This window comes from Simochromis diagramma, unplaced genomic scaffold (assembly GCF_900408965.1).
Source record: "Simochromis diagramma unplaced genomic scaffold, fSimDia1.1 OVJJ01000284.1, whole genome shotgun sequence".
NCBI lineage: Eukaryota > Metazoa > Chordata > Actinopteri > Cichliformes > Cichlidae > Simochromis > Simochromis diagramma.
The window spans coordinates 2,027,582-2,047,140 of record NW_024386871.1 but is presented as its reverse complement, the minus strand read 5'-3'; the positions used below and the strand labels follow the sequence as shown (position 1 = coordinate 2,047,140).

General features: G+C 40.5%; 1 protein-coding gene across 1 annotated transcript; it reads left to right on the top strand.

The window, feature by feature from the left end:
* Positions 1–9,962: 9,962 nt before the first annotated feature.
* Positions 9,963–18,888, top strand: LOC120733419 (guanine nucleotide-binding protein subunit alpha-14-like). Its single transcript, XM_040031604.1, has 7 exons — positions 9,963–10,613; positions 15,748–15,932; positions 16,037–16,191; positions 16,343–16,483; positions 17,232–17,361; positions 17,449–17,602; positions 18,558–18,888. Exons 1-7 carry the CDS (start codon positions 10,493–10,495, stop codon positions 18,746–18,748), a joined length of 1,077 nt encoding a protein of 358 aa, XP_039887538.1. The 5' UTR covers positions 9,963–10,492; the 3' UTR covers positions 18,749–18,888.
* Positions 18,889–19,559: the final 671 nt, after the last annotated feature.

Sequence of the window (19,559 nt, the reverse complement as noted above, 5' to 3'; positions counted from 1 at the left end):
ACCAGATGTGCTTACTGCTTGAAGTTTGTAGTGCTGTGCCTTGAAGTTCGAAGGAATGTAGCATCTGCGAACCTTTACGTCTGCAAGGTTTTCCAGGTCACGCAACCAAGACTCCCACTGAGGTTGAAGACTGTCAGGTAAGGTCTCATCCCAGCTGAGTTTATCTGGACACATTTGTTGCAAGATCTGCTTTCACAGCAGAATGAAAGGTGACACAAACCCAAGTGGATCGAACACAGAGGCAACTGTGGCCAATACTCCTCTTCGGGTGAGTGGTTTTTCCTTAACAACTACTCTCAACTGAAATTGATCTGATGCGACACACCATTGTAAGCCAAGTGCTCTTTCCATATGTACTTCACCGAGTGCCATGTCTAGATCCTTGGCAGCTGCAGCACATTCTTCCTTCGGAAGTGAAGCTAGAACTTGGGTGCTCTTTGAGATGAACTTGTGCAACCGAAGTTTGACATGCTGCAGAGTTTGTGTGCTTGATTAACAAGCTGTATTGCCTGATCTTCAGTGTCAACACTTGCTAGTCCATCGTCAACATAGAAGTTGGTTTTGATGAACTTAATGGTTTCTTCATCAAAACGTCCTTCTCCTTCAGCTGCAAGATGCTTGAGGCTGTAGTTGGTGCAACCTGGAGAAGATGCTGCTCCAAATAGGTGTACCTTCATCGTATAGACAGTGAATGGAGTTTCAGGGTCACCGTTCTCCCACCACAAGAACCATAGGTAATCTTGGTCGCAAGCATGCACATGGAATTGGTGGAACATGCGTTCGATATCACACATGAAAGCCACTGGACCTCTTCGGAAGTGACACAAGACTCCGAGCAAGGTGTTTGTTAGCTCTGGACCAGTCAGGAGATGGTCATTTAGTGAAGTGCCTTGAAACTTGGCAGAGGTATCGAAGACGACACAAATCTTTCCGGGTTTTTGTGGATGATACACGCCATGGTGTGGGATGTACCAAACTGGTGTTTTGTCAATGTGTTGCTCTGGGACCTTTTCGGCATCTCCATGGGCTAGCATCTCATCCATGAATTTCTTATAGTCCATGTAGTTCTGCTTGTTCCTCTTGAGCCTTTTTTCTAAACATTTGAGACGATGAATAGCACATGCCTTGACTAATGCCAGTCTTCATCATTGTTAGAAATTTGAGATCTTCTTGAGAGACCTTTGTATCTTCTGGTGCTTTCTCAACAAAGTCAAACTCCAACATCTTTTGGACCTCTGTGGGAGAGATCATTTCCTTTATTTGAGTTCTGTAGACATAGTGTTAAAAGTCCGCTTGTTCATTGTAACTGTTTTATACTACGTTACCCATGGCAATCAGTGCAAACATACATTACACATAGTGAACCTTGTTGGTGAGGTTTAAAGAGGGCTGAATGTCAGGCACTACTTCCTTCACAATGACTTGTTGACTTACTCTGAAGGCATCTCCATAATCGAGACATGGATTGCCATAACCCACAATACTCCATCCCAGATCAATTCTTTGTGCGAACGGCTGATTTTCCTTTCCAGACACAACCTCACGAGGATCAAATGCTTGGGGGCAGTTGTACCCAATCAGCAGACCAACATCACAGCTTTGAAGTGGAGCGATCTCACTTGCAATGCATTCGAGATGAGGCCATGCCTTGGCTGTTCCAGGCATTGTAATGTGATCTCGGTTTGCAGGTATAAAATCTCTGGCATATGTTACTGGTAGGGAAATGGTCTTATCTGAGTAGAATCCTCTGACTTGTAGACCTGAGAGCTTGCGACAGGACACAACTGTGTTTCTTGAAGACATGGTAGTGAGCTTTAGCTGAGTCTATTCACCTTTTATATGCAGAGCTTGTGCCGTTTCTTCAAGAACAAAGGTTGTATCGCTCTGTGTATCAAGGAGTGCGTACACAAGAATTTCATGTTCTGGCTCACCTTTGGTTGAAACCCATACTGGAATAATGGAAGATGTGTGAGTGTCGTCAACATTCAGCGTGACTCTGTTAGAAGTTGGTGGACTCTTTCAATTTTGTTCAACATGTATCAGGTCCTACTCACACAGCTGGGCATACTCTGGACTTGGTCTTCACCTGTGGTGTTTCCCTTGACCACATGAACTTAAATGATGTTTCTTTTAGCGATCATGAGTCAGTCTTTTTTAATGTATTGTTCAATTCAAAGTCTCTTCCCCAAAGTTTTATTAGGCGCAGGCGCTTTATTGATGACTCTGTCATTTTAAAGTTTTCTTCTCTTTTTAATTTTAAACCTTCTTCTGACGAGATTGACGTCCTTATTAATTCTTTTAATGAACACTGTCTTGCCATTCTTAATCAGATTGCTCCTTTCAAAACGAGTCATTGCACTGTTAGTTCCTGCACACCATGGTTAAATAATCAAACCCGTGGTCTTCGACGCTCCTGTCGAAAAGCAGAGCGTCTCTGGAAGTCCACTGGGCTGGTTGTCCATCGGGAACACTTCAAAGAACTTCTTCACTTATATAATGAGTCAGTTAAAGAGGCCAGATCCTCTTACTTCAATAATCTCATAAATCGTCATAAAAATAACCCAAGAATTCTATTTGATACTATCAATAGTATTGTTTCTCCTTCAACTCAGCATGCTGTGTTACTTTCTGACGAAGACTGTAGCACTTTCCTCAATTACTTTGTAAATAAGGTGATGGACTTGAGATCCAAAACCTCCTCAAGTGCCTCCCCTTATGAAGATGCCCCTTGTTGTCCCGGGTCATTTACTTCTTTTTCTCCAATCACACTCAATGACTTAATTGCAGTAATAGGTAAAATGAAATCCTCATCATGCTCCTTAGATATATTACCTCCCTCTGTCCTGTCTGGGACTCTCACCAGCATTCGTCCCACATTACTATCCATCATCAACAATTCAGTGAGGCAAGGCCTATTTTAAACATGCTGAGGTAACCCCTCTGTTAAAAAAACAGAATCTAGATCCTACCTCCCCTAGTAGTTATCGTCCTATTTCAAGATTGCCATTTATAAGTAAATTACTAGAAAAGATTGTAGAAAATCAGTTCAGGTCCTTACTATGCCGATTGCAGATTTTTGACCCTTTTCAGTCTGGCTTTCAAAAGCAGCACTCTACGGAGACCGTTCTCTTAAGGGTCTATAATGATCTACTAATGGCATCTGATGCAGGAAATTGTTCCGTGATCATTTTGCTTGATCTTACCGCTGCCTTTGACACCATCGACCACAAAATCCTACTCAACAGGCTGAAGGTTCTGGCTGGTGTATCTGGCACTGCCTTAGACTGGTTTTCTTCCTACTTATCAGACAGGACTTTTTCTGTTAGGACTGATAGGTTCTCCTCTAACACTGCTGCCCTAACCTGCGGGGTTCCACAGGGTTCAGTTTTGGGTCCATTATTATTTTCTTTTTATATGCTTCCTTTAGCTGGCATTATTCAGTCTTTTAGTGACCTGTCTTATCATTTCTATGCCGATGACATTCAGCTGTATATGTCCTTTAAGCCTCATCAGCTGGATAGGCTGTCCACCCTAGTCCAGTGCTTAACTCAGGTTTCTGACTGGCTTTCTAACAATTACCTTGTTTTAAACATGAACAAGACAGAGACCATGATCATAGCTCCTCCTGATCTATATTGTAAAATCAGTCAGGTTCTTGCCCCTTTCTGTTCTTCTGCTAAGCCAAATATTCGAAATCTTGGAGTAATATTTGACTCTTCTCTGGGCCTTGACTCACACGTAAAATCTCTGTCTCGTTCCTGTTTCTTTCATTTAAGGAATATTTCTAAATTGCGACATATGGTCTCCTTAGCTGAACTGGAAAAAATTGTCCATGCATTTGTGTCATTGCGTTTAGATTATTGTAATTCCCTGTTTACCAGCTTGGATAAATCATCTCTTTCTCGCCTCCAAGCTATACAAAACGCAGCAGCCAGACTACTAACTCGCTCTAGCAAGCGAGCTCACATCACTCCTATTTTATGTTCTTTACATTGGCTCCCAATAGATTTTAGAATTCGTTTTAAAATTATTGTTTTAACGTACAGAGCACTAAATGGCCAAGCCCCAGATTATTTATCCAAGCTTCTCACAAAATACACTACTGCTCGCCGTCTCCACTCACAGACTCAGAGTTTGTTGGTTGCTCCCAGAACACGTCTGAAGATGAAAGGGGACAGAGCCTTTCAGTCTGTGGCACCAAGGCTGTGGAACAGTCTACCTCTACAACTACGTTTGGTTGACTCTGTGGAATCCTTTAAAAAACAGTTAAAAACTTTACTGTTTAAACAAGCTTTCTGTTGACCAATGCTTTTTACATTTTTATATTTTTAATTTACATTTAAACTCTATATTGTGTATATTGTGCATTTTGCTATTTATCATACTGTTTATTTTAATCTCTGTGCGCAGCGCTTTGTGACTACCTGTCTATGAAAAGCGCTTAATAAATAAACTTTACTTACTTACTTACTTACTTAGAAGTTGCTTCACTTGTTGTTGGTGTAACACTGTCGTCTTGTGAGACGTCTGAGTTTGTTTGTCTTGTCCTGTCACTGTTCTTGGTTTGGTTTTTCCTTGTTCTCTCTTCCTTAGTATGATTGTCATGAAGACATGTTGGATGCCGTTTATTACATGTGTCACAGGTTTCTCTGCTTTCACAATCTTTGGAGTGATGACCAGAGTTTAGATAGCCAAAACATAACTTCTTGTCTTGAGTAAACTTTAGTCTCTCAACAATGCTCTCACTTATGAACCTTCTACGCTTAAGTAGGCTGTGACCCGACCTTTCACTGTACACACAACTAGCACTAACAGTCCTTTCATTTGAGTTAGTTGCTAGCACCTTTGCTCCATTGCCTCTGTTCCTTGGTGTTTTTGCCCCTTCAATTTCACTTGGCTTGAGAGCAATGAGAGATGTTAATAATAATAATGGATTGCATTTATATAGCGCTTATAGCGCTTTACAATTCCACTATTCATTCACTCTCACATTCACACACTGGTGGAGGCGAGCTACAGTTGTAGCCACAGCTGCCCTGGGACAGACTGACAGAAGCGAGGCTGCCATATCGCGCCATCGGCCCCTCTGGCCATCACCAGTAGGCGGTAGGTGAAGTGTCTTGCCCAAGGACACAATGATCGAGACTGTCCAAGCCGGGGCTTGAACCAGCAACCTTCTGATTACAAGATGAACTGCCAACTCTTGAGCCACGATTGCCCTGTTATGGGATTACTAATGCCACTGCATTAATCACACAAATCATATGTTAACCTCATTTAATTTTAGTTTTAAAAAACTCTAATATTTCTAACAGATAGCTGGTGCTTAGAATAAAGTTGAATAACTATTAAAAAACAGATGATGTAATATTTCTGTACAGGTTGCAGTCTTCATGATTAAAATTAATTAATTCATTAATTAAAACTGTCAAAAATTATTTAAGTCTATTATTAAATAATTAAATGTGTAAATAATTAATTAATTAAATGTGTCGTAAATATTGGGGTTAGAGTTAATTAGGGTTAATTAATTATTTCCAATTTTATTTAATTATTGCCACACTTAATTAAATATTTAATTAATTCATTATGGCAGTCCTGGCATTCCATATATAAGAGCTCTACTTGGATTCCTTTTTGTTAAAAGGTCCAAGAGATAAGATGGAGCTAATCCATTTAGAGATTTAAAGACAAACAACAAAATCTTGAAGTTGATTCTACGACGTACTGGTAACCAGTGTAAACGTACCAGGATTGGGGAGATATGATCAAATTTGCGAGTGCCAGGCTGTCAGGAGTCGGGCCGCCCTATTCTAACTGCAGACGCGAGAGTAAGGCCTGGTTAATACCAAAATAAAGACTATTGCAATAGTCAAGCCTAGAAAAGATAAATGCATGTCTCACTCTCTCAAAATCGGCAGATGACAACATGGTCTTGATTTTTGCAATGGCCCACCCCGAGTTAGAAAGAGCTGGTTTTAATAATAAAAAAATGTCTTTGTTTCTCAAATGAGAAAGAGATATCGAGAAACCAGGGGCGATTCTAGGATTAGAGCTTTGGGGGTGCTGAGCACCCAGAGAGCTGCCCAGCAAGGCAAGATAAACTTTACACGTCACGATGAGACTTCTTCCCTGGCTCTGTCAGTCCCTGCATCCTTAAATGTCTCCAGTTGTCCCGAGTTCTCTATGACTGTCTCCTTGGTGCATTTAAACCCCTGTTCCTCCCTGGCCTCATCGTCTGTTGTCTTCATCTCCGTTATCAGTCATCATAATTTTACCATCTCTGTGCAAGTCTGCAAATTTCTTTATTAAGTCATAAGATTCTTAAATTCATCAAGTCTTTCTGTGCCTGGGTCCTCGTCACAAAACATGACATCGCTGTTTTGTACATTTTAACACAATTTAATCCCACATTTGTGAAAGAAAAACAAAACACTTTTTTGAAAAGTCTGTAAAAAAAACATCAAATCTGATAAAGGTTATTTAAATGCTGCAAAAGAAGAATGGATTGGAATTTTAAAAAAACATATCCTAACCTTAATTACTGGGGGGAATAATGAATGATGCTAATAGTGAGTAAAAAGTAAACAGTATAATACAGATACATAAAAAACACTCCCAAAACAGAATAAATTATTACAAAATATTAATAAAAAACTATAAAAATGGAGGCAACTTTGCCTGTGGTAGAATGTATACAATGTATGAAAAAATCTTTACTGCAGATACTAATTTGACTAATTTAATAATACTAATTTTGTGTTGTAACATTTATGAGTTTCATGCTTTCATAGTGGTACTTGGGAGAGCTTGACATTTTTATCAGGTGGTACACACTGTAAAAAGTTTGAGAAACACTGATAAGTGTATGTGTGCTTTTGGAAAACATTTAAAGCTGCTGTACAGAATCTTTGAAACAAGCTTAAAACATTTTTAGAATATAAACAGAGCACTCTGCTTCTCTTTACAGCTCCTCACTCCACCAGGGCACCGTTTGGCACTTTCTGATAGTGTGCAAATGTGATGTACGTACTGCAGCAGTCATACAGACAACTGGTCAGTCCAAAAGTTGGCCTACCTATTACTGGCTGAGGTTTTAGTAGAGTTGTGGCTGAACCATATAAAAATATATCATTAATTTTAATCTCCCCAATCAATTATAATGTTATGTTGGAATGTTGTTAAAGAGGGTCAAAAATGTTTCAACCCAGTTTGTTTTGCAGATTCTGTATAGCAGCTTTAATATAGGGAGGACACAACCTCCAGATTGTGAGTAAAATCAGGTTTTTTCTCTTTGTCAGTTTAACAGTTTCTGTTTTGCCTGTCACTGCTCCCTGTCTGTTTTCTTACCTGGTTCTTCCTGACCTTGCACTTTCTCCTCACATTCTCCTCTTTCCTCTCTCCCTCTTTGGACTGACAATCATACACAAATAGATTCAATTAGATGAAAAATTACATTAATATGAAAAAAATATTATTAAGATCACTAACAAAAAGTCCTCTCTCAGTGTACTTTCAACCATAAGGCAAATAACCAAACCACATGAACATATAATAAAATATATAAATATTGAAACACTGATCCAACATTATTCTTGATTAAAGGATCATTTGATTTTACACTTTTACCTGAATGTGGCTCCTTTTTTGAAAAAAGGAGTTATAAGGTTAATGGGCATTCGGTCAGTTAGCTAGTTAGTATCCATTTCAAACAGGACAGTTAGTAGCGGTTTTTGATACGGGCGACACGGGCGGCTGCCTGGGGGCGGAATCGTGGTGGGGGACGGCATCACGGGCATCGGCAAAAATAAATAAATAATTGCTCGTACTCATGCTGCCCCGACATCAGCCAGCGCATATTGGGAATGGCATAGGCACCGATCGGTTTTCTATCGCCCATTTGCTGGGAGTAAGGACGCCCTCCGTTTGCGAGGTGTGCCTGCTGCTTGCGACACAGGGAGGAGAGGGCGTGGTGGCGGGGGATTCTCTGGCTGGCTGGAGCAGCATCTTATAACCAACTTGCAAAATAAAACAAAATAAAAACAAAACAACAAACACGAAAACACCAGACATTATGATACAGACTTATAATTTGCACTGATGTATTTTCAAAACGTGAAAAGTGAGCGCGAGAGCCCTCGGTGCGCCTGCTCGCTGCTGAAGTCAAAGTAAACTTTATTGTCATCTCCGCTACAGTCCAGTATATAGAGAGACGATATGACGAGGCTCCAGTTACAGCAGCGCAAGTACACAAACAATAAATATAAGAAGAGTAAGAAAATAATTATACACTTTAGGACCAGGGGTAAAGGGATCAATAACAATTTAAAATTTATAATTTACAGTTTGATGATTTAAAGTCTCACACACAACCCGTCGAAAGGGGAGGGGGGCCGGCTGCTTCCAAACAGAGCACATTTCATTCATAATATTGTAAATCCAAGCCCATTATGTATTCGTGATTTGAATCTTTGGTTGTGTGAAATCCCAGAAATACACCTTAGACAAAGTGAATCTGTGAACTAAGGTGTAGGTCTATTAGGTTAAGTTGTGGCGATCCTCGAGTTGGTGGATTTGTGTTCATACTGGAGGGCAAAATTAAAACCAATAGAAGATGGACAAGAAAAGTTCAAAGCCATCAGGTGCTCAGTTTAGAAAAAATAGAAAAGAAGAGGAGGAGAAATGAGCAAAAGATACAGGTAAGCAGATGTGTCATTGGATAATGGCAGGTCATCCTGAAACAATCAGAATCAGAATTCTTTATTAATCCCTAAGGAAATAATGTGGATTACAGTTGCTTCAAAAAGAAATGGTAAAAATAGTAACAGTAACAGACTAAACTCCAAAAAATACATCATGTTACAGATTTTAATATTAATTAGTCATTGTCAATTGTTGATTTGTCCTGTTCTCATTGTATGGCGAATTATGATGGCTGTTTGGTAGCCATTTGCATGTAATGTATACTCTCTCTCTCTCTCTCTCTCTCTCTCATATGTGTGTGTGTTTCTCTGGTGAAATTCAGTATGGTTCCGACATGTTCATGTACAATCCTTAATATGTTTTGTGTGTGTGTGTGTGTGTGGGGGGGGGGGGGGGGGGGGGCAGAGGGAGTGTTCGCCTGGGGAGCCAAACAGGCTAGGACCGCCACTGAGGACAGTGGTAACAACAGTAGGCTAAGGACAATTTTAAGTTTTAGATTTTAAATAGGCTGTATCCATTTCAGTGGGAGCAACAGGACGGTCAAATGTCGCTGATTTTACTACAGAGTAGGACGGATTGTAGGGTAGCAAACATCTAAGAAAAGTTTTCAACACTGCAGGTTGCCTGGGTGCAATGTTCTTCAGCTAAAAAGAAACATGGCCTCCTACCGAACTATATAAAGAGCAACTGAAGGTTAAATGCAGCTAATATGTCCTGTTTTAAGCCAGGCACTAACACCTCCGCTCCACTGCGTCTCAGCCACCATCGCTCTGCAGCAAGAGCGCTAGAGCCAGAGGAAGGGAGGGGAGAGCTGGAACAAACCATTTCTTTTTTTTCTTTTTTTTGGGGGGGTATCTATACTTTTGTTGTTAAAATGTTACGTCTCAACCAAGTACTGTATGCTTTTTATATTAGTGTGTCACACAAACAGCAAATATTGTCATGAAAGTAAGAAATCTTTGGGGGTGCTTTGATTCTGTGTCTGTCTGTGCTAAAATCGCACAGACAGACAGACATTTTGGGCTAAAATCGCCCCTGCGAGAAACACTCCTAAATCTTTGGCAAACGAGGTTCTGAACTTTTCGGGTGGGCCAAGGTCAACGTTTAGGGAAGAACAGGGGCTGAATAGTATGATCTTTTTTGATCATTTATATGCAAAGAAAATTAACGTGAACCATGATTTAATGTCATCAAGACTCGTGAATTACGAGTGTGATATTATAGAAACTTCCAAGGAAAGCGAGCACAGCGTGGAGCACTTCTAAGAATGAGCCATGGCACTCCATGTCCGATTAAAACTCATCTACAGGTGAATTCCTCCTCGCTCACCGTTTCCACAGGTTGTGGCAGCGAACTTCCCATTTTATCCTTTTCTATTTGTAGCCGGTGTCACGCCCTCCCGATTCGTCAGGATAAAGCTGAAGTGTCGTCCAGGTAGAGTATAACTGCAGCACTTTGTCCAATAGGAACAGCTCGTGGTGCACCTTGTTGTACACCTCGATGCTTAAGAAAATCAGAGAGAGAGAGCTTTGGACTTACCCCTGAAATCTAGCACTTTATATTTTAGCAGCAAACTTTTCTGTTTCTGTGGAAGTCGAAGGCGCAGTTTTGAAGATGCGCTGTGCCTTTTTGCGTCTGAAGTTGTGAAGTGCAAGAGGGGGCAAAGAAGGAGCATTTTTTTTTAACACGTCTGAGTTTCCTTTTTCTTTTTTTTCTTTTTCTTTAATCAAAGCCTGTGACATTTTTACAGCCGAGTGGTCGTTGGAGAGCAACCTGGTGACTTTCAGCGATGGCTGGATGCTGTCTTTCAGCGGAGGAGAGAGAGAACCAGAGGATCAACGAGGAGATTGAGAAGCAGCTGCGGAGGGACAAGGAGGACTCTCGCAGGGAGCTCAAGTTGCTGCTTTTAGGTGAGCATCACTAACCTGAACACCAGCTCGGAGGGTAACTGACTTCACGGAGTCCTCCTCATTCTCCTCATGCTCTGCTGTAAATCATTCAAAAGTTTTATCTAGATTGTAGCCATAAATGTTCTTTTCCGGGCAAAAGAAAAGCTTTAAAATATTTGCTCTTAAAGTTGTTCCTCTAGCGGAAGGATCCAGGCGTTTTCATTTTCAGTTGTGGAAAAGCTCAAAATTTGCCATTACTTCACCGCTTCCTGACCACGGGTATCATGGCAGGTGGGACAGAGCTCTGACGCCTGTCGACTAGTATTCATTTAGCCATATGAAAGTAAAATGCACACTTTAGAAGTCATTGACACGTGTGGCTACATGAGAGGATTCAAGTCATGAGCAGCGTTTCACAGTTGAGGCGCACTGGCTTCATCCAGGGTATGCGCAGCCGCGCGCCATGGCACTGCCATTGATTTTACGCCGTGGTCGGGGGTTTGAATCCTTGAGTACTTTTTGTCTGCTGGGGTCGGTAAGTCTCCACCTGGCCACAGAAACACACACACACACTCACTCTCTCTCTCTCTTCCTGAATATGGGGGGGGGGGGGGGGGACGCATTTTACTGCAGTAGTGTGGGAGCACTTCAGGAACCAGTCGCCATCCACGCCTTGGTCAGTGGTGTGTTTGAAAGCCATAACTAGCGTTTCATGCAAAAGTCATGCAAATGCATCACGGAGCACGAGCTATTGGTTTTTACCAGCTGTTCTCTTAGCAGATCATTTCACTCAAAACACAGCGTTATGTTTCTGCCCCCAAACCAACATTCATTTGCTTCAAAACCAAAACATTTTCTCAGCTCACTGTAGGCTGTTACAGACAGCTGGACTGCAGCAGTTTTGTTTAACTCATCACAAAGGTAGTTGAGAGAAGTCAAAACGTGGAGGGACTTTCCAGAAAAAAGGATGACCCTGAGGTCTCTGTTCAGGCTGAAAGAGTTTCAAACATAAGGCCCAGGGCCCAGAACCTGGCCATCAAAGAGCCCAATCCAGCCCCCTAAATAAATGGTAAATGGCCTGTATTTGTATAGCACTTAACTTAGCCCCTAAGGACACCAAAGCGCTTTTCACTACATTCAGTCATCCACCCATTCACACACTGGTGATGGCAAGCTACATTGTAGCCACAACTGCTCTGGGGCACACTGACAGAGGCAATAACTTTGGATAATGTGGTAAATGCAAAGAAGAAGGACATAAATGTTATTATTCAAAGTGTATTTTATGTCAGTCTGCAGGATAGTCTGGGAAATAAACTGCTTTTTTTCTGTCATTTTTAAGCATTTCATCATTCTCCTTTCTTAAAGTGGGAGAACAAAGAGTCACGTTGGAGTGTTTCTATTGCAAATGCGTTTGTTTTTCTCATGCCGTCTGAGCTATTTAATGTATACTTAAATGTCTTTACACTGACGGTGACCGAAAGTCTCCTTATATTTCAGTCGCATCGCTATAAGTGCAATGAACCACACGCATGTCCGCCCCTCCCACACTTGTTCAGTATGCCTACTGCTGTACTGTTGAGCTGCTGTTAACTTCCATTAAAGTATATCCGGACATCACTCTCTGTGCCCCACTCTCTGACCGGAGTTTAAGTCCTGAAGGAGCTATCATCCCAGCATCCCAGAGATAACTCTCTAACAGACAGAAAGAGGAATGATTTGGAGGGTTTTCTTTTCCAGGTAATAAATCTACTGCTCCAGCCCACTAAGATCAAACAGGGCTCTGTGTGGGCCACAGTGTAAAAGGAGTATGACAGCCATGATCTAGAAAGTAACCTTTTGTTACCTGGTCAGAGTGACTCAGCTCTCAGTGGATTTCATTAGGATGGTCAGAGTCAGGTCTACTGAGAGTGCAAGAGATCAACACCTTCACTTTCTGCCCTTTTTTGTCAGAGGCCTTAAATTTGACTTGAACAGCTGCCGACTTGCATACCGAGTCATCACAGCTCAGTAGATAGGTATAGTCAAATATTCAGTATGTTAGTCGTCTGTGTATAAATAACTCAACTTTTTATGCCTGAGAAGGATTAAGAAGAAGTATAAACTTATATGATCCTACCCCTCCTTCCTATTTATGGAATGATAGCAATATTTATCTTACTTTCAAATGACCTGCCAATTACCCACACACACATAAAAGTGCATTCATACCTACACATGATGTGCATACAACAAACATATGCAATTATACATCTATACATACATGTATCCTTACATTCACCTACACACCTACCCACGCTACAGGATCGTTATCACAGTTGTGATAAATAATATTATTTATATTATAATATTTATACTATATATGCATATAAACATGTTTAAATGTATACATGCACATGCGCACACTTACAAATATGGATATACACATACCTTCGATATATACCCTCAAATATCTATACATACATTTACATATATAGACACTGAAATACTGTTTGGTTCTTCTTTTTGGAAGAAGTGTTTTTTCTGTTATTTATAACTGGAATATGTTTGAATGTAGCAGTAGATCTGCTGGATCTTGTTTGTTTTTTTTGTTTGTTTGTTTTTAAAAGTCAAATTTTGCAGATTAGTGACTTCTCATGTTTTTTGTTTTGTGCCTCTGCACAGTCGTTGCCTAGCAGGTACATTTCAGTTGTGACAAAAAAAAAAAAACCCCGGAGAGGACAGACTTTGACAGTAGCCGTTATCTCATGACACTAACACCACATTCATTCACACGGGCACCACCGCCTCGTGTTACAGCGTTCCCCAATTGAGGAAGTGTGCAGGTATGAAGCTGTGTCGTACATGCAAGCTGGACACACACGCACACACCGACTGCCCAAAAGGTGAAACTCCCCACCCATCCCTGCATAAACCCACACATACACAAACACAGCAACCTCCAATATTCAGGTCTGTTAACAAACACATTTGTTTACCAAATCGGCTGTGCATCATGTGATCTCAATGAGAAAATTACGAGTTTCTGCTGTAAGAGCTGAAGAGTAACATGGCAGAAAGGGACTCTGTGTGTGTGTGGTTTTCATACCTTTTAATAAGAACAAGTATGTATTCATCTAGTAAAGTGTGTTTTAGTGAAATATAAGTTAGTCGAAAGACCTTTTAGATGGAGAGCTTGAGTCCAAATACACACTGAGTCTCTGAGTTATTAAGCGTGCATCTGATCCTGTCACTCAGGAAAGGTTTCAGGGTGAAAAAGTGCACCGTTCTTGTTGAATTTATTATTGGAAGTTAGGAGGGCTTTTGTTTTATTTATTTTTCCATCTGACCAAAGGAAGGTCATTTTTCAGAAGCAAATTATGTTCCAGAGGTTGACTAAAATATTTTATTCAACCAGGTGAAACTAAAGCTATGAATGATATGTTGAATTTTATTTCGGGCAATTTGTGATATTTAAACTTCCTATTCTCGGATATTGGCGAGTGTCCCTTTGGCAGTCAAATATACATTCAAATCGTTCAGCTTGCGTCCCTGCGTGGACAAGCTGGGTATTGAGAGTTGTCACAGAACTTGTTTTTATTTCTTTCAACTTATCTCTTAGTAAAAAGTTGTTCATAAAAAGACAGATGGGTCTTTAATGTAGCTGCCAGGCAGCTGCCAGCTGGCATACAGTATGCAACACCTGTGCAACATCACATGTAATAATCCAAATTTGGATCTTTTTTAATGTAAATATTATAAATATTGAGTTGCAGTAATAACTCACCAGGATGCAGCTCAGTAATATTTTAAAGTATATATAAACTTTATGCTCTTGCAGAAGGGGCATGGATGCATGACACTGGGCAGGGGTACATTTTACTGTATCGTAGACAACTTCAAGTTTAAAATTGTCACTGTAAGGGGGGGTAGAGACTCCCATGACTTTTTTCTTTTGTGTCTTTTCAGCAGAGAGCTAAATTTGCTTGCTTGCAGTGGCCATAATATCTTCTCTTGGGATAAATGAAGAGTAGAAAATTAGGCTCGTCTTTTATCTTTAACCTGGACCAGATACCACCAGCAAGCACTGATCAGCTGACCTCAAAGATCTCGTATTTGCATATGAATGTAGTAATTTACTAATACATGGGGGCAACTGACCATGGTAAACTGGAAATAAACCAGTCCATTTCCAATTTAATTAGCACAATTAAAGGTCAAACATCTAGCTAGCACTGACCACACACAACAACTCAAGGTTCAGTATCTTTCTCCAGGATAGTTTGGCATGCAGAGCGGAGCAGCCGCGGATCAAAATGACCTGCTCTAGCTCTTGAGGCACAGCCTCTCCGTTAAATGGTTCTGACCGAAAGTGATCACTAAAATTTTGGAAGTCAGCCTAAAGAAGAAAGAATCGGTGTCACATGGGACCTTTTAAGGACCTGTTGAGCAGCCTCGCAGCCACATTCTGGACCGTTTGCAGGGCTTCTGGGGTTGATTTGCTCAGGCAAAGGAACACAGACAAATAATTATAGATGCATGACAAAATAAAACATCCCTCCACCACTCAAAGTATTATACTATAGGGTAATTGAATTTCTCTAGTAAGTGTGTGCATATCAATACGTTTAATAAAATATTATCTATGTAGCTCTCAGCAGCACACATATGAGCTCCATATCAACCTGCACATAAGTGATGCTTACACATTTCAGTATTTATACTATAATGATATAATCTGCTTGTACAATAAGTACTCTAATTTTCTTATACTTAACATTTATTTTCTTCCTCTTTATTGCTGTAGTTAGACTAATGTTATTACTGGTGGTTTTGATACTTAAATACTTCTAGGTACTATGAGAACCTGTTGTCTGATGTCACAATCAAGACAATGAAAGCAGTCGTAACTGACTCATCAGCATGAGTTCTTTAAAATTCAGAAACATGACAATTAAAATGGTCAAATCCTGCACCGATGAGCACTGCTGAAAAACAGGCTGTCACGTGAATGCAGATTTTTGAAAACAGACCTTAGACATAAAACTGCATTCCCGTCTCCTCACGCAGCCAGCAGACAATTACTTTGATTTGCAGAAGGTTAATTTGCAACGCTGCAAAAAATTGTAGACCAAATAAATCTATTATTGAGTTTAATCCTCAATGTGTCTCACAGGCACTGGAGAGAGTGGAAAGAGCACCTTTATCAAACAAATGAGGATTATCCATGGAGGAGGATATACAGACGAGGACAAGAGGAGCTATGCCAAGCTGGTGTACCAGAACATCTACACGTCCATGCAGACAATGGTCCGAGCTATGGAGGCTCTTGGTATATCTTTCACTGATCCCCAGAACCAGGTACAGGCAGACTGACTCTGTTCCAGTCCTTTACAATTAACATTTGATGGATGGTTACCTCATTGTTACCTCACTATCTTTTTGTCTTCTCGGTGTGTCCATAGAGCCATGCCAGCGCAGTCCTGGAGGTGGAGGTGGATAAGGTGAAGGACTTAGATAGCAACCTCGCCATGGCTGTCAAGAGTCTGTGGGGTGATCCTGGAATACAGGAGTGCTATGATCGGCGCAGGGAGTACCAGCTGTCCGACTCCACCAAATAGTGAGAATTAGGCATTTATGATGTTTAACAGTGTGCACAGATCTCTGTACTTTTCTAGATCAAATTTGGTTTACATTTTAAGTTTTCTACGTGTTTTCTGTATTTCTCCTTTCTTAGTGTTTTTTTTCTCCCTGCATATTTTTCTTTTTAGCTATCTCACAGATCTGGATCGGATTTCACAGGCCTCATACATACCTGACCTTGACGACATCCTCAGAGTCCGAGTCCCAACCACTGGTATCATTGAATACCCCTTTGACATGTGGTCTAAGGATCAGAATGTCATTTTCAGGTGAGGTTGCATATTGACATCTTCTGCACTGCACAGAGTTTCATTTCAATTCAGTTCAGTTGAGTTTATATAGCATCAAATGACAAACAGCAGTCACCTCAAGGTGCTTTATATCTTAAGGTAAAGACCTTACAGTAATGCAGAGAAAGTGCCAACAATTAAACAACTCCCTTTGAAAAAGCACTTGGTGACAGTAGCAAGGAAAACCTCCCTTTTAACAGGATGAAAACTCTAACAGAATCAGATTCTGGGAGGGGCGGCCATCTGCTGCAACTGTTCGGGGATAAGGTGAGGGCGACAGGACAAACAACACACTGTGTGAGAGAGCCAGAGATTAATAATAGCTAATGATTAACATTAACCGCCTCAAGGTGCTTTATATCTTATATCTTATATCTTATGCATGTGTAAAAGGTGAGTGAAGAAGAAACACTCAGTGCTTCATGGGAAGCCCTTAGCAGCCTAGACCTATTGTAGCATAACTAAGGTAGGATCCAGCCCTAACTATATGCTTTATCAAAAAGCAAAGTTTTAAATCTAATCTTAAAAGTAGAGAGGCTGTCTGTATCCCAAATCCAAACTGGGAGCTGGTTCCACAGAAGAGGGGCCTGAAAGTTGAAGGCTCTGCCTCCCATTCTACTTTGAAATACTCTATGAACCAAAATAATAGCAGCAGCACTGGAACTGGCCACAGGCATGGCACCAACCTCGAAGGTGGCGTGACTTTTCTTGGCTGCTTTTATGACAGGATGGTTGATGTGGGTGGTCAAAGATCAGAGCGGAGAAAGTGGATCCACTGCTTTGAGAACGTCACCTCCATCATTTTCTTGGTGGCACTCAGCGAATACGATCAGGTCCTGGCTGAGTGCGACAATGAGGTGAGAATTTAACAACACAGCAAATGATGATTTCAGTTTACATCCTCCTGGAGTTTTACATGTGCTTGATCCCTTTAAACATCTCAGAACCGCATGGAGGAGAGCAAGGCCCTGTTCAAGACCATCATCACCTACCCCTGGTTCCAGCGCTCATCTGTCATACTTTTCCTCAACAAGACCGACATCCTCAAGGAGAAGATCATGTACTCTCACATATCCACCTACTTCCCTGAATTTACAGGTTAGACTGAGTGAATGCTCATCTTGATTTCAGCTCTTATTCCACCACAAGATTTGTAATTACTTAGCTGATCTAATTAAGTCCTTCATCATACAATCACTGCACGGTACTCATTTTTATGGAAGTGTTGAAATAGACTAAAAATACTCAACTGACACTATATTAGGTACACTTTGCTGGTACCAGGTTGAACCTCCTTTACCATCAGAATTGGTTTAATTCTTCATGGCTGGGATTTAAAAGGGAGCTGAAAACATTCAGCAGGAATTTTGGTCCACATTGGCAATCATTAGTCTAAGCTCCGCCCCTCCCTCCTTGATACAAGCCCACAAGAAAGTCACCAAATTTGTTCTGCGTTAAAAACCCATAATTTGTTCAAAATAAAATAACTGATTGTTTTTTTTTAAACACATTTTTAATCTTTAAGTATCAAGACTTAGAATTTCAGTTTTGGTTTGGTGTTTTTGGCTGACAAGAGGTGAAACCATGTGTGGTCTTCTGCTGCTGTAGACCATCTGCTTCAGAAGATGCTCTTCTGCATATCTTGGTTGAAATGAGTAGTTAATTACCATTAGTTACTATATCATCGCGTCTGGCCATTCTCCTCTGACCTCTGACATCTGTGAGGACTGCTACTCACAGATCATCTTTCACTTTCAGACTATTCACTGTAAACACTACAGATGGTTGTGTGGGGAAATCTCAGTAAATTTGAAATACTCAGACCAGCCTGTTTGGTACCAACATTTAAAGTCACTTAAATCACTTTTCTTCCCCATTCTGATGCTCAGTTTGAACTTCAGCAGGTCGTAAAATGCATTGAGTTCCTGTCATGTAATTGGCAGATTAGATATTTGCATTAACAAGCAGTTGAACAAGTCTACCCAATAAAGTGTCTGGTGAGCGTATGTTGAATTTACTGACATGTTTAAATAATATCAACCCTGAATTGCAGGACCTCAGCAGGATCAAGTAGCAGCTCAAAAATTCATCCTAAAAATGTACCAAGAACAAAACCCGGAGAAGGACAAGACGTTGTATTCTCACTTCACCTGCGCCACGGACACAGAAAACATCCGCTTAATCTTCAAGGACGTGAAAACAGCCATCCTCAGGCACAACCTCGGGGACTTCAACCTGGTGTAGAAAGGTTGCATACAGCACAGGAGCAAATGCATACAAGAGAAGACTTGAGGAAAGCCGAAATAGAAAAGAATCTAATTATCAATCAAGCTTAAACCAAAAAAAAGAAATTTGAAATTGTTTCATTTCTAACAAGGGGGATCCAAAAAAAGAGAGAATACAAACATCCTGTACCAGACATACTAACATGAAATTGTGTTTAGATGCTTTAGTTTCCCTTGTAGTTTTTTAGTATTTGCTGTAAATGATACTTTACAGTGGAAATGAGAAAGTGAAAATTAGTAGCAAGTAACTGACCCGTTGTGTGAACTACTTATTTAAATAGACATATGATCTGAGTGCTTTGATCTATGTAAATGTATCCCCATGTAATAGTTTGACAAGGATGCTCTTTAGCCCGGTTTTGTGATTTCATAATGTTTAGAAATGGTTGCTCTAACACTGAGACGCCTTAAGTGCCTTATTTACTCAGGACAGGCAGCAGAGCCACGGAGTTCATAGAGTGTCAGATGTAAATAGTCTGAGATGTGCTTTAGGAAAAAAAATACAACTGTTTCTTCTATTTATGGTTATTTTCAATAAAGAGATAATTATTTAATAAAGAGTACAAGTCAGGTGCCTGACGTTTTCTTGGTGCGAGGAATAAATGAAGACCGCTTTGAATTCAAAAAAACTTTATTGAAAACAGCATGAAAAAGAAAAAGCCACTGCAGTGAATATTTTGTTCCCCGAAAACAAAACGATGTAAATGAAATTGAGTGATATTATATCGTGATGCGCCCAAGACCAAAATCAAATCTTTGAAATATACATC

Bases quoted from the DNA above. Each gene is read 5' to 3' on its own strand.
- LOC120733419 (XM_040031604.1), top strand. From the start codon at position 10,493: ATGGCTGGATGCTGTCTTTCAGCGGAGGAGAGAGAGAACCAGAGGATC. The intron at 15,933-16,036 runs GTACAGGCAGAC...GTGTGTCCATAG, and splicing joins TCACTGATCCCCAGAACCAG to AGCCATGCCAGCGCAGTCCT. The intron at 17,362-17,448 runs GTGAGAATTTAA...TAAACATCTCAG, and splicing joins TGGCTGAGTGCGACAATGAG to AACCGCATGGAGGAGAGCAA.